The 24,588-nt window shown below is 40.3% G+C and overlaps 1 protein-coding gene across 4 annotated transcripts in view; it reads right to left on the bottom strand.

Moving 5' to 3' along the window:
- Positions 1-24,588, bottom strand: part of rptor (regulatory associated protein of MTOR, complex 1) — a 209,975-nt gene that overhangs the window by 114,639 nt on the left and 70,748 nt on the right. For all 4 annotated transcript variants that reach the window (XM_004538776.6, XM_004538777.6, XM_012919090.3 and 1 more), the window contains 3 exons: positions 14,673-14,831; positions 12,870-13,016; positions 3,482-3,657 (listed from right to left, as the gene is read on the bottom strand). In XM_004538776.6, coding sequence (XP_004538833.1) covers positions 3,482-3,657; positions 12,870-13,016; positions 14,673-14,831 — 482 coding nt within the window. The remainder of the gene's footprint in view (positions 1-3,481; positions 3,658-12,869; positions 13,017-14,672; positions 14,832-24,588) is intronic.

Raw genomic sequence — 24,588 nt, 5'->3', positions numbered from 1 at the left:
AGTAGATTCAGCAATTAAAATGCAAGAAATGGTGCAAGTAAGAACTGATTTATGGCACCAAAGGGAGCAGGAACACTGCAGATAGAGACTGTATCTGGGCTGGTAATGCATCAAAGATGAGGCGCTCACCTGAATTTTTCAGGTATCATGTAACAAGAAAACTCCTTTTTGCTTTTACTTTCTCAATCACCATCTCCACACCACGAACAATTTAACCATGAATCACCGTAACAAAGCACATTTTCGGGAGCCGAGATATGGACATTTATTTTTCTTGTGCAAAAATAGAAAAGAGAACAATGGTAAAGTGCAACTGCATTATACTGCTAACACAACATTAAGTGTTATGACCCCATAAATTTGAGTCTATGCCAAACTTCAACTAGTGACAAAGGCAGTGATGAGCAGCCTTTTAGCCTCCATTTCTAACTGTGGTGTGTGGGACTGTATCTAAGGTTTACACTATTAACTTAGTAATTATGTGGCAGCGCATTTCAGGTCAGTTTATAAAGTAGGTGACATAGTGCATTACTTTTAAGAAAGGTATCAAGTAATGATTCTGCAAAAAGTACTCCACCCTCTTGTGCACTTCAGTCTTTGAAACCTGAAAGGTTGCACACAAAAGGCAAGATCAAAAGGTGGAATGCAAGACCAACGCATCCATGCTTTTGATTTACACTCATTTTGGTTAAATTTGGGTACAAAAATGACTTTACTCATAATTTAGTAGAGTTACCAACGGTGTCCGATTTTCCTTATTTAAATGGTCCGATATGAGGGATTAAAACCTGGTTACTGAGCCACTGACACATTTGTACATATGGGGAAGTGTGACACCCAGACCCGTCACCTGCAGAGCCTCATTTACCAGTCAGAAATGACAGCTCCCTCAGAGATAATGTGGACTTACTGGGTATAAATGTATATCCACAGTAAGTGTGTGTCCTGACAGGATATCAGAGCTGATGCAATCACCCCTGCCTCTTTGTGCAAGCCCCCCCACACCACACTGCCCGACACACCAGTGACGGACTGATGTAACCTACATGCCCCCACGGTTCAGCTTGAAGCTCCATCAGTACAGTCCTCTGAATGATGCATCATAGTGCATTTACATCAGGCCACTGTATAAGCCAAGTTTCCCAAATGAACTCATTCGCCTGAATATTTTTCACCTCTTTTACTGAAGAGTTCTCTGCAGGGATCATCATTTCTGCATCACTGTGGATGATGCCGATCTACATTTTTCATCACAGCTGAATTTTTCTCATCATGGCTGAATACTGAGCAGAAGCTCAGAGGAATGTTTGCTCTCTGCACAGGACAACTTCATATCCTCAGAGTGTGCAAGCTGTGACTTGCTAACAAGCATCTGAAATAATTGAAAGACTGACGCACAATTTCCTGCATGTTTAAAAATATATCCATAAACATGGATTAGCCCCTCATGTGCTGTGGGATTTTCAGGCAACCAAATTATTACTCTTGCTAAGTACAAAAACACTAAAGGCTTTAAATTAATTGTTAATTTTCTCTGTCAGTTGTTTGTATGTGCCCAATTCCCCTCAAAAACATTAGTTTCTTTCTGCATTTGCACAAAAGAAGGAATTTGATGTCAACAGGCCTTCCCTGCAGTGCATCATCTGTCAGAAGAGGTTGACTAATTGACTTACATGATGCCAAACAAGTTAAAGAGGCGCTTGGAAACCAAACATCCATTCTGAGGGAAATTTGGCTTATAGCCCTGGATCACAACCACAGGCAATCAGACCATTTGTTGGATTGTGATAAAGTGTCTAATAAGGCGATTGAGGTGCTTCTATATATGCAGCAGATATCATGCCAGGTCCAAATGCTGCAAAAAGGGGCTGTCAATAGTGCTTTTTCTGATGATGTAATGAAAAGAAGAACTCAAGATATCAGACACGTCAGATCACACAGAAGCCGTTTAATGTAGACATGAATGAAAATATGCCCTAAAAATGTTGCTTGACCTTTGGTGTCCTTGGACACAAAAAGTTTGAAAACCACCACACACAAAAAGATGCAGGGAGACTGGACTGGTGAAGAGCATTTGTAACCGAAAAACATGCTCCATGATGAGCAGCTATTACCCTATTTTTCGGACCATAAGGCGCACCAGATTATAAGGCGCATTAAGTGAAACAAAAAAGTCAGATAAGTCCAATTTTACTCAGCTCATTCTTCTTGCTTCCTCCACGTCCGTACCATTGATTGATTAATGTTGAATTCTCTCACAGCTGCTCTATTCCCATGTTGTTGCAGTATATTAATGACTAACCTCGTATTGTGGATGGATTATCTCAGTTGTTCTCCTGACTGACGTTTGGTCCCTTTTCAGCATCCTGCCATGCGATTGCATTTGTCCCTAACCATCGGGAACCCTCACGTTAACTTTTATCGAGTGGAAAAAAGTTAGCGTTCATCCTGCAGCTTCACCGTTTGTTATGCTAACATAGCTGTGTCGCTAGCGAACACATAGCACATCATTATATACCAGCTAGCCCAACTTCAGTAACCCTACAAACGTAACTGCTGTTTAGTTTTCTGTCTTCATTTATGTTGGAAGTGATAGCAGAGCTGTACTTTTTAATTTTTTCAGAAATCTCTCAGTCAAAACATGCTATATGATGTTCAGGTGGAAACTAGCGAGCTAACTTCCTGCTAACTTCTAACTCCATTAAATTTCACAAATTCTGTTTTCATGGATGCCTGGATGTTAAACTTAATTGTTACAACTGGTAAAGCAGCAATGCTGATCGTTTTATTACAGATGAAAGAATTTAGATGGTTTTTAACTCTCAGTGATGCCGCAGTGTTCGTTTGACTTTGGGACCTGAAGCAGACGGAGTTTTGGACCCAGATTCCTCCGTGAGGCTCCTGACTACGGCAGCTGTAATGTTGCGGCTTCCTAGCTTACCAAAGTCATTCTAAGACATTTTTTGACAGATTTTTGAGTGCCATGTACCACATAAAATCGGTTCGAGGTCAGTAAGCACAACCAGCATTCATACATCAGGCGCACCGGATTATAATGCGGACTCTCGATTTTTGAGAAAATTAATAGATTTTAAGTGTGCCTTAAAGTGTGGAAAATACGGTAAGTAGCAACAGAAGTTGAGTTGTTTAGGACTCCATGTTACAAACGTATCAATATTTAAAGCTGGTACGTCTGTATTCTGCACCGCAGCAATTTCCTAATGTTGTAAACCTGCTCAACATTTGGCAATAAAACCCTTTCTGATTCTGATGCGATGTGTAATACCACGAAAATGATATTTTATTCTACACCTTTAACATGCGAGCTGACCAAAGAAAACCCATCCAATCTACCTCACTACTTCAGAACATATTCCAGATGTACCGTCTCCTCTTTATCGATGCCTCTATGTTTCAGACTTGTAATGGGGGGGGAGGAAGAAGCAGAGATAAAAAGGATTGAAAATGAGAGAGACATTACCAACGTAGGGCGATCTTGATGGGCGTAGTGAGACAGGATGTAAAGAGGTCAGCGGGGAGGTCAGGGTTCATGGGCAGCAGCTCACTGGCCTCACAGGCGGCAAGCTGGATGCAGTTCTTCATGGAGGGCGGCAGGGGCATTTGGGCAAGCGGGTGGCTGGGGTTGATGGCTGCCACCTGATTGGACACAAAAATGTGATTTATTTCTAACATTTATCTGACAACCACAGTCAAACGTTCAAACATTTATCTAGGAGACTTTTCATAGCTGCAACAACCACAGAGAGTAATCTCAGAAGTCCAAGTTTCAGTCCTAAAACAATGATTTATTTAATTCTCCACAGCTTGACCAGTTTTCTGGGGAGATGAATAACAAAGCTTTATAGAGAAAGGGAGCTGGATGACTATCTCACATCTGTCAGACTACAAAGCACACAGACACATAGTGAGCATCAAATGAAATGTGGAATTGAGTTCAGACCAAATGCCAAAGACACTTTTTGCATGGTGCAATTACATACAAACATGCAAACTGATTCAAATTCACACTGGGTGACTACAGGGAAACCCACGCAGTCAAAATATTAAAAACTTTGGTGAAAACATCTGTTAGATGCTGCTTTGTGAAATCCTGTGAGCTGTAGCTCTCTCAGACTGATGGGTCTCCTGATGCCACCGACAATCAGAAATGGAGCCTGCAGGGAGACCGTGTGGTTAACTTCACTTTTATAGAGACAGAACAGGACAATTAAACCAAACAGATTTCCTGAAATATAAAACTGTCACTCAGTAATTGGTATGACTTTGAGAAGGTAGTACTACACCTATTGGCCGTTACAGGAGAAATATTTGTGGGTTGGGGAAAGTGCAAAAACACTCCGGTGTAAGAGAACGCTTTGTGTTGGCCCTGAACACCCCATAATAATTTCACTTTGATGAATATTATCTGATCTCTATCATTTCTGCACGCTTCTTTATGATACAGATTTAATTTGAAATTGTTAAAAAGTATCCATCTACACTCAGTGTAGTTTAAAAAACAACAACTTTTTCAACCTTTACGAGTCATTTGTCTGTGGCCTGAATTGTTCTCATGTGCATTCATTTTTATTTAATTATCACTTAAATGTGACTACAGCTTGACTCAAGTCCATCTTCAGTTTAATGTACATAACCACACATGTGTGTAATGTAAAAAAATCCCACCAATACGATGCATATAATGATCAAAACTAAAGTAAAAAGTCTGCTACTTTAATAATGTCATCAGTAAAGTAAAGCATGCCGGTGCTAAAGATTTGGTCCTTATTGACAAAGGCAGTGGATCAAAATTCAAGAGGGCCTTGAGAAAAACCTGCCCCAGAATGCAACAGCTCTGAGTGAGTTTACATTTCAGCATGACAATGATCCAAAGCGTGCACACTTAAACTCCACAAAACATCTGTGGTAAGACATCACGATGGTAGCAGAGGCTTCTTTAGTAGAAGGTGATAAACAGCAAAACTTCAGGTGTACAAAACAAGCAGAGACTTATCCAGGCACACTGGATAAGTTATATACCTATGTGGTATGTGATTTTTGTTGCCATGATGCCAGGTCTCTCTTGGAAATGAGATTTTTAATCTCAATGAGATTTTTTACCTGGATAAATAAAGGATTAATAATAATAAACTGAACGCTGGAAACACATTCAAAAAGTGTTCTTAGCACCTGAAGCACTGTAACAAAAGGCAGAATGCTGGTATTTTAGTGGCAGAGTCAGGGTTTGGATACAGAAGCAGGTTGAGATCACAGCAGACGCAGACGCCAAGCTGAAGAGCAGATAAGGCATGAAATTAAAGGTTAGGTGTAAATTAGAGAGCAGCAGTTTGAGTTGAAGAAAGAAAATAACTACAGTAAGAAAAGTAAGATGAAAACATTTGAAGTCTTTGTCATCTTGATGTAAAATGGTAAATGGCCTGCATTTACTAGTCCCTAAGGACCCCAAAGCACTTTACACATTCAGTCATCCACACATCAACACACTGGTGATGGCAGCTACATTGTAGCCACAGCCAACCTTGGGTGCACTGACAGAGGCGAGGCTGCCGGACACTGGCGCCACCGGGCCCTCTGACCACCACCACCAGTAGGCAACGGGTGAAGTGTCTTGCCAAGGACACAACGACCGAGACTGTCGGAGCCAGGGCTTGAACCGGCAACCTTCCGATTACAAGACGAACTCAACTGCCAACTCTTGAGCCACGATCGCCAACCAACAATGAAAACTACCAAAGTCCAAGTGTGATTTTATGCAAATGTCCAGCGACATCAAATCGAGGCTTGAGCACCCTGCACCACCTACACCAGCCTGACTCGTGTCACTGTTGCAAGCTGCTGGTTGGTGTTCATCAGACCTGCTATCATCTCACCACTGATGGGCAAACAAATGATCACTTCTTTCATCTTTGAGGCCAAAAAAATGTTCATTGTTTGGCACCGAAAAGTGTCGTATTTATTACAGGTTGCACCTTGAACATCACAGAGATGTATAGAAGCTGCTGTACAGTGCTTACTGCATTAAAAATGAAAACACATGGGAGGGAGAAGACAAAAAAACTCAGCAAAGCCCAAAAAAGTTCAACTTTTGGCTGCTTTTATGGACAGCGTTGGGTAAGGAAAGGAAAAAAAACCCTCACAAGTCTGACTACAAGCTTTTGGTTTTTTGTTTGTTTTTTTAAAGTTTGCCACCTTGATCTACAAGGCATAAAATTAGAAATGACGCACCGGCTCAGACTTTTTCACATTGTAATGATACCGTGATAGGTTATTGATCCCAGTGGGAAGTTTTCCCCGTTCGCAGCCTCTCAGGAGGTGGTCTTCGATGGTAACAAAATAAATAAAAATCTCTCTCGTCTATTCTGAGAGCTGCATTAGTGTGATACTTTAACACTCTGGGGCGGCTCAGTCAATATTTGCAAATGTAAAAAATGAGAGAGGCCTGTGTATGATGTAAAACTTTAATTATATTTGGAGCTCTTGACTATCTATGTGCTCATTGTGCTGTTGATTTGTTTCCTGGGAGTTCAATACGTTTCCTGTCTTTTGCTTAGTAAACTTTAATGAGCTGTGGGTCTTAATGGAGGCAGCAATCCAAGACTTCCCTTTATCATCACTGACTGCTATTGCTTGTTTCTTTCATTCTGCAGCCCTGCCTAATTTTAGCAGGAAATTAGCCAGGGAGACTGTTATATTATTAGTATTATTATCGTTGCCTCTTTTCTCCAAAGCACAGGGAACTATTACTTTAAAAGACTGAAGACTGCTTCACACAGCTTGTAAATAGTTTTTTTTATTATTATATGCCAAATAAGTTTGTATTTGTAACAGAGACCACAGCGCTGCTCCTAAAAGACATCCACGATCAGTGAACTCATTGCTGAAGTCACGAGCTGCGGAGATCGAATCTCGCCTCTTTTATTGTTCCATCAGAACTCCACCATAAACTGTCCGAGGACAAAGCACAATCAAATATTTTATCATCGCAGCATCTAATTTAGGAAAAAGTAAAGAAATATCTGACAGCTCTGAGAAATTACAGACAGATTCGGATAAATAAAGAACTCTGTTTACCAGACGGTGTTTCTGACTGCACAGACATATATTCTTTAGTAAAGAACCATCAGAATTATCAACTCTGTAGAACAAGTTAAGGATGTACTTAAAAATGTGCCACATACATAGTTACATAGTTAAACAGTTCTGTTCATACTGATCATGAGTGTGAAACAGCTTCGGTTTCTAATATGCAACAAAACAAAAACAACATGACAGCCAGAGGACGAACTGAGGGGCTGCACCAGGATCGATCAGGGTTGTTCTGATAGTGAAATATGCAAAGGAGACCAGAATAAAATAATATGCAGCTGTAAAGAGGCATCAACAGCTTCCTTTTTAACCTGCCGAGTTTGCATTGAGCTTTGTTTCTTTCTTTGGCTGTTTATGTAGCAGTGATGTTTACACTGCTGTGTATGCTCTGCTAACAGCACACTGCCACGGCATTGATTTTTTAACCTGCTGGATTTCTTCATTTTTGTCCTTATAAGTCCAGTTTTAAAAGTCTAAATACATCATAAGCAGGCTTTTAGACTTTCACTGTACTTCATTTAACTACTTTGGCAGTGCTGTGAAATCAGATTTAAAATAAATGGAAAATCTCCTCGATTTAGTTGACTCCATAAAATAACGTGCAGAAAAAGCATGAAATTATCATATTGATGTCAGGTATTACAGATTTGTAACTTTGGTTGAGCCACCGTAAAAACTCTTGCATCAGCAAAGCATCTGGCACACGTTTGATAGATTTTGGACATAAAGTCGAAGACTAAAATGCGATTGCAGCAGATGGGGAAACCTAAAAAGATGCACAGTACAATCCAGTGTTTGGTCTGCAAATCCTAACTTTAGACTGAACAAAACGTAGACCTCTGAAATCATCTTTTCACAGATGATGAGATACTATATATGTTTGTTTCGTCGATTCTTGAGTACACACTTGGAATTATAGATTTAACTGACTGAAAACACAATATATAATGAATAAGCTGTAATGAGATTCAAAACACCTAAAGTTATATATAGTTATATATAGCTAAAGGTGATAGAAGTAATTTTTTAAGTGAACTAATCTCCATGTTCTTTGTTCCAGTGCTGGATAAAAGTCAACATGTGTGTTTGATTTACAGGAAGCAGCGTGAGTGCAACCTTACTTTTAGGGTCTGCAGTGTTTGTGTGGGATGCATAAACACACTGTGATCATACACTGCACAGCTGGTCTAACTGTAGATATAAATTACAAATTGTTCCTCTAAGACCGCTTGAAGAGCCGTAGACACTCTGAACAGCTGTTTGCTGCAGCAGAAAATGTTGCTTTAAGTGCTAAAACTCTTTTAGTGTGTGCAAACACTTTTGGGATTACAGACATAAAGGTGGAGGGGGACGAGCAGTTGCGAGAATCTTCAGACTGCCTGTCACAGAGCGAGAGAATACACTACAAGCTTTGGCAATCAAGCTACACTATCAAAAGAACACATAATCACATAGCCGGCAAGCAACAAATCCCATGAGCACCAGCATACAAACAAAGGGTGCAGGAGTCTGGACATTTATGGATTTAAAAACATGCCATGTGATAGCATTTAATACAAAGGAAAGATGTGTTTGATTTTGCACAATTTCTAGACAAGCAATTATATTAAAACCAATCTGGAGAATTGAAAATGTTAATTAATTCATTCAAAATGTCAAATTTACTTCAGTTGTATCCAGAGCACGATTAAACAGACCAAGTGAGCACTCCATAAGCATTCCTTTACTTGATTCAGGTTTGTCCAAATGTGATTCTGTAACAAAGCACAGCGCCTGACAGGAATCTCTTTCCTGGATCTCCACAGCTTATGAGTGCTGCAGCTCAGCGTCTGACGTAAGCCAGAGTAAAACCTCAGAACACCTGAGGCATGCACGGAGGGGACGCGCCTCTCTTTTTGCACCTGAGCAGCATCACAGGACGAGACAAGCAAACAAAAACAAATGATCCGCAGGCACATTTTATTCAGAAAGCTGCAATAAGCTGAATTCATTGTCCAGAATACTTCTAACGCAGTTTGGAAATAAGGTAATTAAAAGGTACAGGAAATGCCTGTGATGGAGGAAGTGTAGTTTTATATAATGCCTCATTGCTCAGTCTTCCAGCCCTGTGCCAGTCCAATAACTCATTAGCTGGCTCTATAGTAAGTAGTAAAAAATGTAAAAGCTCAGATTTACTGTACTGCTCTGCACACACATGAATAAATTAGCATTATTAAAAATACAGAAGAGTAGGTGTTCTTAATGGAGGGGTGATGACATGTGCAGCTGTGCATTGCTCTCCTATCAAACGAATACGTTCCTCCTCTTTGAAATGCTCGCAGGCATGACTGGGAGCCCCCGCGAATGCATCTGTGCCAATCTTCATCTCTCTAATGAGGAAAACGTCAACTCGCTCGCAGAGACCGATATCACAAACAAAGCGGCGCGCGCCTTTCTAAAGCCTCTCGTCGAGTCAACCTCAGAACAACACTGTCTCTTGAAAGAAATCTGGCGAAAGCATGTGACGGTGGGCTGCGCTAATCCTAACGGTAAATACAATAACTCTGCCAGCAGAAGCTGATTAACGCCAAACAGCCACTGTAATTATCACATTAGCATATTGTAATCTCGCAAATTACCATGAAAATCACCATGACAGCTTTCTTTTCTCTCTCTCCTCCAGCGGGGAGATCAGGGGACGATTTAATTGCTGAGAATTATTTTTTTAACGGAAAAAAAAAAAGAAGAACAAAACAAGAAAACATTGACACTAATCACGAGACTAATCCTCGGGACGGGCGGGGGATGTTATACGTATCATGCTAACAGAGGAAGCGCACAGTCACGCATGGGAGCTACTTTAGTCGAGAAACATTTTTGCAGCCCTGCATTCATTATTCATTAAAATGATAGGAGGAGCAAGTGGAGGCTTAATGTGAGCATCCTGGAAGCGCCAGTAACACAAACACCACACAGACAACACACACACGCTCTTATAGTCCAGCGTACCATAGCTGTGTGCATTGCAGTGATTCACACACACATCTTTCCGTCCCACAGCTAATGCAGTGAGCATGTTCACTGAGTGCACGCAGGAAGTGATGACATATTTAAAAGGAACCAGGTGGCCCCATAATAGCACACTCAGAGCCAACACACAGACACACACTCAGGCCCACTGGCGGACTGAAAGGACCACAGGAGGAGCTCGATATGGGACTGTGGAGGAGTGCTAAAACACTTCCTCCTCCTTTCATATTTTCACCCCATCCGGCTCCTTTATACTCCTTCATCTGCATCATGGCGCTTCCAAATAACGCCGTCCCTGGTGAGTTCAGGCCTGTGGTTCTACGTGAATCATGTTCGCCCCGTGTTCATTAACAGGTGTCGTTGGACGATTCCATTTGCGGCCACTCGTCTGTGTATGAGTGCACAAACGTGTGGGTGAGGTGGGAGACGCCCTGCTTGGATGATCTGCTGTATGATTTATTTTTACTTTTTTAAATTCACTGGACGGTATCGCCTCTCGTTATCTTCCAATTATACACTTCCTGTGTGAGTGGGTGAGACGGAAAAGTGAAAAACGCTTATGGATGTACATTTAACCTAAAGGCCTCCTCGGCTTATTTCTTCACTGAAAGGCTACAGTTGAACTCTGAGTCTCTCAAAGTTTTTGTGCAACGATGCAGCTAATGCGTTTGGAGTAGGCTTTGTGCCCTGCTATGAAAAATATAAATATAGTCCTTCTGCACAGCACATCTCAGCTTTCAGGTTCCTTTGAGGTTACAGATGAAAATCTGGGCCAATGTAGATAGAAGTGTTTAAAATAATCATTTGGGTGATAGCTAATGTCAATATTTCTGGCATGTTTTATTTTATTTTACACTCTTTTTAGAGAAACACTTTTTTAAATTACCTTTTAAAAGGCATTCAATCAATGATTTCGTGAGCACAAACTCGATGACAAGAGATGAATATCAGCTACTGACACTAGACGCAAATATTCAGCTAATACATCAGTGCATCGTTGACCGCAGTCATGCTGAAAGCTTTAATCCCAAGTCTGTGATATGCTCAACTAACAACAGACAGCACTCCCTGCAAGTCTTACCTCGGTTCGCTTTCAAAAATCCCTGGTGACCCTTTAAGTATTTCCCTCTTTTCAAATTAGCTACAACTATGAGACAATGAGAGGTTTGTGCTCACATTGTTCCCTGATTGATGCTAACATGCTACTTCCACACCATTAGAAAGGCGTCACATACTCGAATTATTGGCCAAGCATTTTGGGGGGTAAGCAAAAAGTAAAAGCTGATTTTTTCTAATCTTTTTCACTTCTGTTATTTTGAGGAAAGACAAAAAACTGCATCTATGCTTTAATGAAAGTGAGTATTTCAGCTGCTCCTCTTTCTCTTCGATTCATCAAAAACTAATTTAAAGCTCATTTATTGATAATTTTAAGTAGTTGGGAAAAACACTTAAAAATATGGTTAATGTGTTAAACTTGCAGCGACTTTTGGAAAAGGGAATAATATTTGAATTAATAAAAATAAATAAAATCCAAACTATGAGCCAGGTTACCTTCAGGGTTTTTGCAAGTCTATTATGTTGATTAGTCCCAGCAATCCACCAGATATTTATTCCCTTGCATATAACAGCTAAATCATAATTGGTCATAAAACAACAGGAAACCTTGCACCACTTTTAAGGTTCACGTGAGCCTTCAAGAAATTTTGTTCTAAAGTGATGAGTTTGTTGCTTTTTGGTCCCCCAACGTATAACTGAATGGGGCACTTTTGCCTTTAGGCACTTTCCAGTAGAGCGGCTCATTCTGAATCACTCAAAAACAAGATTTTTGGAGGATTTTTGATTTAGACTAAGCGGTTTGTGAAGGAACCTGTGTGATGCTACACCAAATGAGAATTGTGATTTTAGCCTTGGACTCGACCTGAGCAAACTTTGACAGAAAAGAGCAGGAGAAGCAAAGAAAAAGCAAAGGATGGAGAGACACTTGTGACGAGCGTTGCGGCGACTCAGCAGTTTGGCTGCTGCCTTTGCCTTCACTTTAACGGGTAACTCAGCACGCACAGCAGCTCTTCTTTACTCTCGCTCTGCCTCCTGCTCTGTATTGTTCATCCTGTACCTCCCTCCCTCTCCTTCTCCTCTCCAGCTAATCTACAGTCTGGCTGAAACTTCTCCATGAATAATTGAGATGAATGACAGCACCATCTCATTACGAATTCACATAACACGCCATAGCCGGAGAGAGAAAGAGAGAAAAAAACGTAATAAAAAGATGAAGCACTGAGAGGACTGGGGCTGGTAGTGCTGTGTGTGTGTGTGTGTGTGTGTGTGTGTGTGTGTGTGTGTGTGTGTGTGTGTGTGTGTGTGTGTGTGTGTGTGTGTGAGATTGGTGATGAAACCAAAACTCAATCATTTAGATCCAGCTGCCTATTTGATTGGCTGCATCACCGCACTGAAGACATCTTGGATTTTTATTAGAAAAGGTTCCAGCTGCGAATCACGAGTCGACTCTCGGTGACACCAATTAGTCCTTTATAAATGCTGTATACATATGTGAGTGTGTGCTCAGTGTGACTGCAATCGGATGAATCACCCAGTTTGCTGCTAATAACTCTTAAATACCAACACATCATTTTGCCCTGTTTGCTCGCACACTGTGTCTGCGTGTGCTTGTATGACTCAGCTCATTCTTTAAGTCTTTTTTCCCCCCAATTACCACCCTGCTACCAACTCGTTCACGCTGTGGGTTTTTGCCTCACCTCCAGCTCCTGCTCTCTCTGCAGGGCAAACTGTTTGAACGACTTGACGATGATTCCCGCGTTGGAGCAGTCGTACACAAAAATGGACGGGCTCCCCATCCACGTCTGCAGGTCGTAGATGGACAGCGGGATGTACTGGGTGTAGTTCTGAGAAAGAGAAGGCAGGAGGGGATAACGTCAGAGTGAGGAATTGGAGAGATAGGTGCATCATGTTATTGCTGATAACTCACTTTTATAGATTTGTGTTTAATTATTAAGCAGTCATCTGTTTGATGAAGAGTGCGAGCAGACGAGTGAGAAAAAGAGAAAACCGGAGTGAGGCAGAGGAAAAATGGGGACGATGGGAACACAGACCGAGGAATATAAATCTAATACCCATGGTGCAATAAAGGTGCTCTCCCCTACACTTATTGGAAAATTTGGTTCTTCGCACCTTCTGTGATGCCCGTGTCCACATCAAATCCCCCACTGATGTCCTGTTACAGCAGCCAGCGACACTGCAGCTTCATTTTATAGGATAAGGAATACCGAATAAAATGCGAAAGAAAAGAGGGAGAGGACATTAGGCCCGAGGGTACACTGAGGACGTGGAGCCAAACGCTAGCGCTCGACAGCAGCGGTGCATCATTGTAAGTGGGTGCTTACTTACAGGACAAGATGATGAACAACTCCAGATTTTATATCTGATTCCCCAAAGTCAGCGAGTCTGTCCGCATCAGTGCGATGCTGAGATCACAGCAACCAGGTGAGATTTGATTTAATGTCTGGTTGTCAAGTTATTTTCTGACTGCAAGAATGTTCCAAGAAACTGAAAACATCTTTTTTTTTAACCTGCATTTTAGCCACAGGAGCCTCGGTCCACTTTAAGCTTCTAGGTGAACACTTCAGGAGTTACTACTCCAAAGTGCTTCAGTTACACAGGCTGACTGCCAGCAGTACCATACTGACTGATCCAAAACAAGTATATTAGCTACTAAGATGCATGCAGTATCTACTTATACCTTTAGATACAAATTCACAGTTTCTGTCTTTGTGCAGAAACTTTTAATTGCACTACAATGACCTGTGAGATATTTGGACTCCTTCATTTACGACAAATGACTGGACTACATCAAAGTACATTTTTCCTGTACCTGTGGTGCGTGACAGAGAGCCACTTTGCACTGGAAAAACAAACACAATCGTCACTCATCATCTGGACCAACTGCCAGATGTTGCTCTGTGCGCCTTTGTCTAATTCCTGAAAATAAACATCGGTGTTTCTAAATGAACGATCTCCAGCACCTATTGCCAAAGCACAAGCATGAAATGACATAACGGGATGTTTAAAGACTGATATAGAAATGCTGAGGACACTTCACGGGTACATAAGAGGATGATCTTGAATGGGAGATCACCCAAAATTAAATCATGTATAGCCTTTTGATTTTCACAGGCACGTTCCTGAAACTTTCCAATCGCACCTCATACATCTTATTAGGTCCAAAAATGAACTGCCTATAGTTTAAGATGCAAATGGCCTGTCTGGTTATTTGTGAATAAAGTAATGCAGGGATTATGAGCTCTGCTGGAGACTAAACAGCATTACTCCAATGAAAGCATGTGAAAACATGTTTATTTTACTTTGCTTTGGTTTAGTGCACGTGTAAGCACAGCCTGTGACATTTCAGCGATAAATAATCAAGTCGTCCTTGGAAATGACAGCAGTAAACAGCTAACACCATCATGGCTTGTGAACGTGACAGTGTAGGTCTGATTAGAAAGATCTGTGAAGGCCCGATATCGTCTGTGCATGTGTGGTACCTTATTAAAAACCCAGATCTCTCCATTGACAGTAGGTCGTGGCACGCCGTGGCCGTTGTAGTGGAAGAGGACTCGTTCTTCCTTGGCATTGCGTCTGAGTGACGTGCACAGTTTCTTCACTTCATCCACCGTGGGGTCCAGACTCTGCTTGTAACGGGCCTGAAAGAGGAGGGAAGAAAAGATGTCACAATGATTGATGCTTTAGTCACATTGGGAACAAGGACACTGCTGCTCTGCGTTTTGTTTCGGGCAGGGAGATGTGCTGCATTTATTTTTTCTTTCCTTTGCAGTTCAGTAGTCCTGCGTCAGTCTAACTTTCTTTGTTTTCTTTTTCTTTGATTCAGCAGCACTCACAGGCCCTTGGTTTTGAACAAATAAACAACCACATTTTGGTTATTCGCTGTTTTGCTTAGCTGGGAAGTAAAAAAAAAAATCAGCTTTTGGTGTATGAAGCACTTATTGGTCTGTTCTGAATGAATATATATATGACTGCATCAATTTTTACAGTGTGTCCCAGCACAGGACACTTCTTTAAATTCTCTCCATATTAGGCGACGGAGCAGACTAAAAGGTATGGCAGCTGATGTGCAGGGTGGACTTGAGAATAATCTTGCAGAACATTTTCAGTCTAGCTTTAAACTGTGCAGGAATGTGGGGGGATAATGTGCACCTGTAATGTCCAAAACAAGTTGTATTGATGCATCTTTCTGTGAAGCACTTCGAGTTGCATCGTTGTGGGACTGTAGTCTATAAATAACCTTTTGAGATCTGTTGACTGATGTTTCAGGAAGGATGAAGTTCACCACTCTGCTTTATTCCATCAGTGAGAGTGGCTAAGATTGGAAATTATTTTCTATGTGAAACATAAACCAAGAAAACAAAACAAACAAGAAGCACTCAGAGAGCACAAACCTTCGCCAAGGCAGCGTCATCTCTGTGCAGTATTTGCTTTTAAGGCAACAGAAGTTTATTTTCTTTGTTTTTTTAAACATACTTTAAGTACTTATGTTTGTAGTGCAGTAAAAACAAGTGCAAAGTGCAGGCTTTTCCTATTTGCCCTGTCGAACCCCATTTTAATATACAATTACTTCATTTTAAGTTTTTATTTTTATTATTTTCCCTTAAAGTGGATGTAGCTCATGTGTGGCAGTTATTTATTTAAACAGTTATAACCTGTTACGGTAATGTACATAACAAAGCTATAAGAAAATGAATCAACTACACTCCTGTAACCCACTGTCATTTGAATAGCTACATGTAGCATTATTTTCACTTTGACCTTTGGCTCTACTTACCTTAAAGGAGAGCAATATATTAGCCAATAAATCATTATGATGACCTTGAAGGGATTGAGACAAATTTCTATTGTTTATTAACATGACCTCACTTTACACCCCGACAAAGTTCTATCGAAGTTTTATTCATTCAAAACTTTTCAAGCTTTTAAAAACAGAATGACAGACACACACATGCAAGCACCACCAAAACCTTAACCTCCTTGTTGGAAGTTAATTTGGATTCCTAATAATAATAATAATAATAATAATAATAATAATAATAATAATAATGATACAGTAGACTGAAGGTTTACAGAAGGACTGACGAATCCACTTATCCAAAAATACAGGCAGCTACCAGTGCAACCCCTGAGTAAATGTTATCAAATTGAACATAACATATGACATCTTTCGTGTTATCGTTTTCACAAGCATATCACCGATTTTGGGACTGATCCGAGATTTTTAGTAGATGCACCTACTCCAGGATATGGCTTTAGTGCACAAGTGCATTGAATCAAGAAAATTAAATGAAATTCAGTTTTTATTTATATAGCACCAACTCTCAAAATCAGTCCCCTCAAGGCTTACATACTTAAACAGAAGCTTACTTGTGTTCATTTTAATTAGAGATATTTTTATGATCAACAACTAGTAAACAGGACGAGAACCAAACTGTTCAAGGACAATGTGTCTTACACTGCAGTCAGGTTTAGACTTTTAGTAATAATTATCGAAGATGAACTGAACTCCATGTAACTAAGAAGTAAAGACGCCATGTTTCATGTTCAAGCGCTCTGAAAGGGAGAGGAACACTGGAGAAATGTAAAAGAAACTCTGCAGAGCTCACAAGGGCACAAGCTATTAAGATCAACTTCCTTTTTCAACAAAGTAGGTGACCTTGAGTCCACACTTCAAAGTCCACATTCTCCACAGCAACTTCATACTCATTTAAAAGTGCAGGAAGTCTTCCTTTTATTTCATAAATCTGCAGTTTGAGTGTTTCTCTATGTATATTGTGCAGTCTTTCCGCTCTCCTCTCAGACACAGAAACGTGTTATAAAAAGGAAAAAAGAAAACTGGAAAATCACACATGATAGTATTTATCATTTTAACTGAAAACAAATCAGTGAACAGTGGACGAGTGAAGAAAAAAGGATGGATATTATTCTGCAATCATCTGATTTCAGAAAATCATTTGGTCCTCAGCAAGATTATTTAAATACAACCTCAGATGACTTATTATGGGATGCCATTATTTAATGAAAACTAAGCCAAATTGCAAAAGCAAGCAACTAAGAACTCCAATGGTTCAGCAGCTTTTAGAGCCACCTTTAACAGCAATAACTTGAAATAACTGTTTTCTGTAATGACTATCAGTCCCTCGCATTCCTGCAGATGAAACTTTTACCCACTCTACTTCATAGCTCTGCTTCAGTTCATTGGTTTTTGGATATTCATTTATGCTAAGCTCTCTTAACATCCTGCCACAGCAATTTAATCAAGTTGAAGTCTGGACTTTGACTCTGATTCTTTTCTTTTTCAGTCATTTTGTTAAAGATTTAATGCACTGCTTGTGATCTGTGCTATGCTGTGGCATGAACTAATTTCATCCAAGCTGTAGCTGTCAGTGAGATTACATTTCACTCTAGAATATATTGGTATACAGAGGAATTCATGGTTGACTCAATTTTAGCAAAATGCTCAAGTCCTCTGGTTGCAGAGCCAGTCCAAATCACCACCTCTTCACCACCAAACATGACTGTTGGTATGAGGTGTTTGTGTCGATATAACTGTTCCTGAGGTCCCGTGGTTCGTTCAGATGCAACTTTGCAAACCTAAGCCATGTTACGAATGTTCTTTTTAGAGAGAAGATGCTTTGTCCTGGGAAACCTTCCAATATTAATGGCAGACTGGTGGCTATCAGGTGCCAAAGCTGTTGATGGAGAACTAACATCAACAAGTGAATTGCCAGAAAAGCAAAATGAATCCACGAAAACTGATGAGACTATTTTAGGTAACAGTGAGCCCAGCGGGGAGAGACTCTAATAACTACACGTGTTAGTAGATTTTCACGTGCTGTTTTGAAGAGGACACAAGCTGAACCTGAATGTTTTCTTCCATTTAAGAAAGACCACGTTCACATTTGAAAATACCAGACCAAAAATAAGGATCTGAATCAGCTGACAAGTGACTAACCAGCTGGCAGACCAAAGACAAGCATCCAAAAACCGTCCTGACTCAGACAAAGGCGTTTTTGTTTTGCAAGAAGCCAAACGCCTAAGAGAAGTTTTCACATTTCATATTATCGAACAATAATAATTTCAGCTAAACAAAAAAAAGTATGCACGAAGTGCAACGCTTATAGAAGTCTTGTGAAAAATGGTCTTAACACAGTGAATCACAGAAGGTACAAAAGCAAGTGCAATTTGTGAGCAAACAAGGAGGCTTTTACACTTCTGAGTGTGAACTTCAAACAAGCTGCTGATAGCAGTAAGTGTATGAAACATGACATATATAGTACCAAATAGGGCTGGGCCATATTATACCGTTCACGGTAATACCGGTATAATGTTAGGCAACGATAGGAAAATGAAATATCGCGATAGAATATGAGTAAAACGCGCATGCGCAGTGCCTTTGTTTTCATACGCACATGGCCGATTGTTGAGTGAAACAGATGAACCAGAATTGGGTTGTAAAAATGGTGCAACTTCCGTGATGTGGAACTGGTTTGGTGTTTGTCCGTCAGATACACAACAAAGCACATTTTTTTGCAGAACATGCAAGCGGCCGTTGTTATTGTCATATTTGTCGGACTAAGATGCTCTTAAATCTGGGAGTAATCTGGGTCCTAAACCCCGTATGCTTCAGGTCAAACAACACTGCAGCATCACTTAGAGTTAAAAACTGTCTAAATTCTTTCATCTTTAATAAAATGATCAGCATTGCTGCTTTACCAGGTGTAACTATAAAGTTTAACTTCCAGGCATCCATGAAAACAAAAGTTATTACATTTAACGGAGTTAGAAGTTAGCAGGAAGCTAGCGGAAGTTAGCTCGCTAGTTTCGCTAGTTACCTAAGCATGATATTGCAAGTTCTGACTGAGAGATTTCTGAAAAAAAAATCAAACGTACAGCTCTGCTATCACTTCCAACATAAATGAAGACAGGAAACTAAACAGCAGTGACGTTTGTAGGGTTACTGAAGTTGGGCTAGCTGGTATATAATGATGTGCTACGTGATCGCTAGCGACACAGCTATGTTAGCATAACATAAACAGTGAAGCTGGAGGACGAACACTAACACTTTTCCACTTATAAAAGTTAACGTGAAGGTTCTTCATGGTTAGAGACAAATGCAATCGCATGGCAGGATGCTGTAAACGGACCAAACTTCAGTCAGGAGAACAACTGAGACAATCCATCCACAATACGAGGTTAGTCATTAATATACTGCAGCAACATGGGAATAGAGCAGCTGCCAGAGAATTCAACATTAATGAATCAATGGTACAGAAGTGGAGGAAGCAAGAAGAATGAGTTTAATAAAGTTTGATTTATCGGACTGCTTTGTTTCGCTTAATGTGCCTTATAATCCTGTGCACCTTATGGTCCGAAAAATACGTACTGCACACTGCAGTTTAATGTTGCAAAGCACCTCTTTTTAACTTCAGTGGATATTATACATGGTTATGCTCAGGATATGTCAGCCCATTTCTACTGGAAATGCCTTTTGGTTAAACTTTCAGCAAGGAATTTGCATTTGCACTGTTACATTTTTATAAAGCTTTAATGTACATAAAAACCAGCTTCTTGTTTAAGTGAAAATAAATGGAAGGTTGTCTTTTTGCGCTAGTAATGTTGTGGAGTTGTATTTTGTCTCGCATCAATTATATCGTCGGTTATATCGTTATCGCAAATTTTCAAATATATATCGTGATAAATATTTTTGGCCATATCGCCCTGCTCTAGTACCAAATCTCTTGTTTTTTGAATAAGGCGCAGTCACAATAAGAAAACAAAAGCAGTAGATACAATTCACAAACAAAATAAAAGCAGAACACTGAGTTTGAGATTGTGTTGCTGCTGCTTCACTGCTGTCAACTTGTGTTTTTTTTCTGCCACCTCTTGCTTACTTTAGACCACACTTCACTGGGCTGTGTCATTTTGCAGGAGCAAACCAGCGTGAAGCTCATGCCTGTGCGGAAAAGGTACTCAAGAAACTTTAAAAGGACTAACGGTAGGAGACAGAGGACATGTGCATTGTTGGCGCTCCTTCAGCTCATTAAGTGAAATGTTTGTGTGCATGCATGAAAGGACACAGAGGTGTCAACTAGTTATGCAACAGAAAAGCACCCGTTTAGACCAGTCTGAATCATTATCACACTCACCAAGGTCCTTCTGTTACACAACCAACCAGCCGTTTATCAAACAGCCAAATGGCTTTGAATCACAGAAGAAGTCACATTTCAACTTTAACTTCTTGCGAAATTTACAGCTGACAAAACAAAAACCAAGACACCAAATCAGATCTGCACAGGGTTCATTTTACCAGCTCACTGATTTAAGATCCTCTTCACAGAACACAAATATCAACTTTTAATTACTTGATATTAAAAAATAATACTATTTTTCAAAACAGACCTATACAGAAGTCTTCATTATAAATATTCTCACAGTATTTATTTTCATATCCCACCACTCATTCTGCCAGTTTTCTATTTGGCCCCACAACACTTATGTCACTCCCTCAATTTGTCCCGTATACCAAGGCTACAACTTACCAAAGCATTAAGGGTTTGATCCCAACCTGGATTCATGGCTACATGTCAACTTCTCACTTTCCATCCTGCAAAGTCACTATCTAATAAATGTAAAAATAAAAACACTACATTCATGCACTGATCGCCACCTTTAAAATTCAGTGAGCAACCATTAAATTTTATTTTGCCTTCAGCATTAATCTGCAGCGCCTGACGCTTAAAAATATATAGCCAAATCATTTTCCCCCAATCACAAGATGCAACATGTATCTTAATCAACCAAATGTCATCAACAGAGATCAAAGAAACTGCAAAAAAAATAAATAAATAACAGTACAGCTTTGCACCCAACCCTGCAGCAGACTGATTATTTTCCTTCCCAACACAAACGTCACTAACCATGTAAGATATGGGTTCTCCAACTTTAGGACACACCCAGGGATCCCTTCTAGCTACCACATTATTATTCCAGCTTCTAGCTTTTATCACAACTTGAATATTTTTAAAAGTGTCAGAAAAAAAAATTGATTTTGTTACCATAAACACTCCCCCTCCATCAATACAAACTTTATTAATATTACAGTGCAACTTTAAGTTATTTTGTGCACCTCTCTGCTACAAGGGTGAGAAGACCCAAAATTAGATAAACAGAAAATACGAATTTCAGTATAAAAGCTTCACCAGAACTCCTGTTTCTAAAACTCCTGCACTCTTCATGTTCCCGGACAACAAGCAGATGTAGAATCACTGATTTATAGGTATCATGTAGGCTTCATTACTCATTGAACTATACAACTTATTAATGACCCTCTGTGTTTAAATGTTACAGCTGTGTGATTTTTAATTAAACGGCGCTGGATGGTGTAATCCCAGTTGGGAGCTGTGATTTGCAGAATAAAATTACCACTTGCTCATTGTTCCGTCACATCATACAACGGCCAGACTGAACAGACCTTCATCAAAGATGTCAACATTTCAACTTCCCGTATCTGGAAGACTTTGCAGTGCGAGAGGAAAGCTTGCAGGCTGACTCAATTTGGGCATAATCAGATAAAAGCGTCTGAATGTCGAGAGGCGCAGCGCTCGGCCCGACGATATCAAGTGGTATCTGAATGGCTTAATGGCGTTAGTGAGGGAGCTGCAGTGATGGAGGTGCAGCGCCTGGAATCAGAACTCATAGTGGAAACTGGGGGAGGTGTGCAGAAAGGCGAGAGTGTTAGGTGGGACAAGTGTTTACACTTTCTGTAGCTGTTATTTCACATGATTCCCAATTGTATTTAGATGCTTCAGCAAAGCTGCTGATTTACATTCATGACAGCTGAGCATTTAAAATTCAAGTGGCAGAAAGAGATTAAGACAAATTCATATGTATGAGGAAGACACCTAGGAGAGTCCATTTAAATATACCAATTACAGTTTTCTTGGAGAGGGAGACGCGAGTGTTCCTGTGCAAAGAAATGGACTCACTAACAGCCTTGACCTGAAGGGGGAGCTCCAGCTTCCTGTGAGGACAGAGCGTCTCCAGAGGCTGAGTCAAACTGCAGCTGTTCGCCTGTTGCTTCTCCACCTTTCACCACCGCTGCAAAACACTTCCACTATTTCCATTAAGGCTACAGGAAACAAACTCTTTGTAAAGGCGTGCGCTGTGCCAGCCCTGCTGCCATTCATCATCATGTCACCTCTTTAGAACAGGCAACCTTTTCAAAGCACCGCACGCATTCAGGATGAAGCTAAACACACACAGTTTAGCTGCAAGACTCAGTGAACTATTCTGTGACAAATTTCAGCATACTGTGCAGACAATAAAACAGGCAATGACTGCTGGGCACAGGTAAAACTCAGTCTGTGTGATCCATCATCATTAACACCGAAGCAACACAAAATGGTTTTTATAAAACAAATAAAATAAGAGAAATAAGAAATGTCTTTTACCCATTAAAGAAAAGACTTCTCATCTTTTCAAGCTCCAAATGAAAATCTGAATAAATAAAACAATTAAAGTAAAGGATGCATTAAGCCGGATGAAGGTGACAGCAGCAGCCACTTGTTGTCAGAGGGAGGAAATGAGCAAAGGCAACCTTTGTCCTCTCAACCACTAATCAGCATCTGAACATCAACAGCAGCCTTTTTAGAAGTGAAATACGTCAACGAAATATGGAGACTGAAGAGGAAACTAAAACAAGTGAGGAGTAGAAAGATAAAAAACAGTTTGAAGGCATCCTCTCAATGCCTTTACCTACAAAAGTCACAGCTGCCAAACCTTTTTCTGATGTTCACGTCTTCTGCCTAAACTGATTCTTATTATTTTTTAAATAAAAAGCTCTGATATTTACTATATAATCATCTAATCTCATTTATTAACAAAGAGCTATCTGCATTTATCGCTTTTACCAGCTGAAATGAGAAATGTTTCTGTAGATCAAGTACACTGTTTCGTCAAGCTCATCCACAATCCCAGCAGATCATCTGATGACTTGGCTCATACGTTTCTACGCATCAGCCACCGGCCAACGTGTGCGACCCCATCTTTTTATATTAAAACTGAATGAACGTTTGAATAAATCAATTTCATAGTCCTGTCTCCAAGATTTCAAGAATGTAGATTATTTAAAAAAAAATAAAAAATAGATGGGGTTAACCCATCTTTTTAAATATGTCAAATACATATTTCATCAGCATTTCATAACTGTGACTCGTTTTCACATAAAGCTTGTAAACAATAATTAGGCCAACTTGATATAACGGCATCTCTGCCTCAGCCAAAACAATGGGTCTTTGAATGTTTCACGTTTAGTTATTTATAAACCTGGCTCCTTGCAAACGTTAAACATTAAACCTAATTAGATTTTAAATTGAATTCAAAATCATTCCAAAGAATAAAGTCATATCTAACCCCACTGGGTTAGACTGAAACTACAGCTGTGTTAATTCATACGTAGCATAAGAGTATTGTTCCAGACACACCAGTTCATTCATTCTCTCCCCCTCTCACTCACTCGCACACCAAGTTTAAACCCTGATGTCTAATGGACCTGCAGGCAACTCAATCCCTGCAAAATTTCAATTACCGATCCGTCAGTATCACAGCAACTTTACACACAAGGTGAAAATACGACAGAGAGTTTATTCTTGTGACTGACAATAAAACGCACTCAGCTTCAGAGTGACTGAAAGCAATTATCTTGTCTCGTGGTCACGAGGAGAGCTGGTAGAAATGAGGAATAGTTGGGACTCTAACTAGACCTCGTCTGTCAAAAATAACGAACGTCTCAGAATCGGAGTCAAAGAGAAAATATTATGTAATCTACGATATGAAGGGCGCAATGGTAACCATGATTAGCAAAGAAATGGGACGCATTTGTTTAGTTTCATAAATATGGTATATATCATCGCCGGGGCGATTGTGGCTCAAGAGTTGGGAGTTCGCCTTGTAATCGGAAGGTTGCCGGTTCGAGCCCCGGCTTGGACAGTCTCGGTCGTTGTGTCCTTGGGCAAGACACTTCACCCGTTGCCTACTGGTGGTGGTCAGAGGGCCCGGTGGCGCCGGTGTCCGGCAGCCTCGCCTCTGTCAGTGCGCCCCAGGGCGGCTGTGGCTACAATGTAGCTGCCATCACCAGTGTGTTAACCCTTTCACATTGTTTGAAATCATTTTGAGCAATGCCGTTGCGATTCTTTGAGGAATGCTGAATGTAAATGTATTTTATTTGACTTACAGTGACTCCTCTGTACTGGACAAATAATGACGGCTTTCAGCTGTTATAAAAACACGACAACCCGCATAAAATAATCACTTTTTCAGATTCATTTTCTTTTACAAAGATTTTAGTTGGTGCAATAAATCAGCACCCGTCTTTGTTTTACAGCAGCGGGTATC

The sequence above is a fragment of the Maylandia zebra genome, linkage group LG6 (genome assembly GCF_041146795.1).
Source record: "Maylandia zebra isolate NMK-2024a linkage group LG6, Mzebra_GT3a, whole genome shotgun sequence".
In the NCBI taxonomy this organism is placed as follows: domain Eukaryota; kingdom Metazoa; phylum Chordata; class Actinopteri; order Cichliformes; family Cichlidae; genus Maylandia; species Maylandia zebra.
This window is presented reverse-complemented; position numbering and strand designations above follow the sequence as displayed.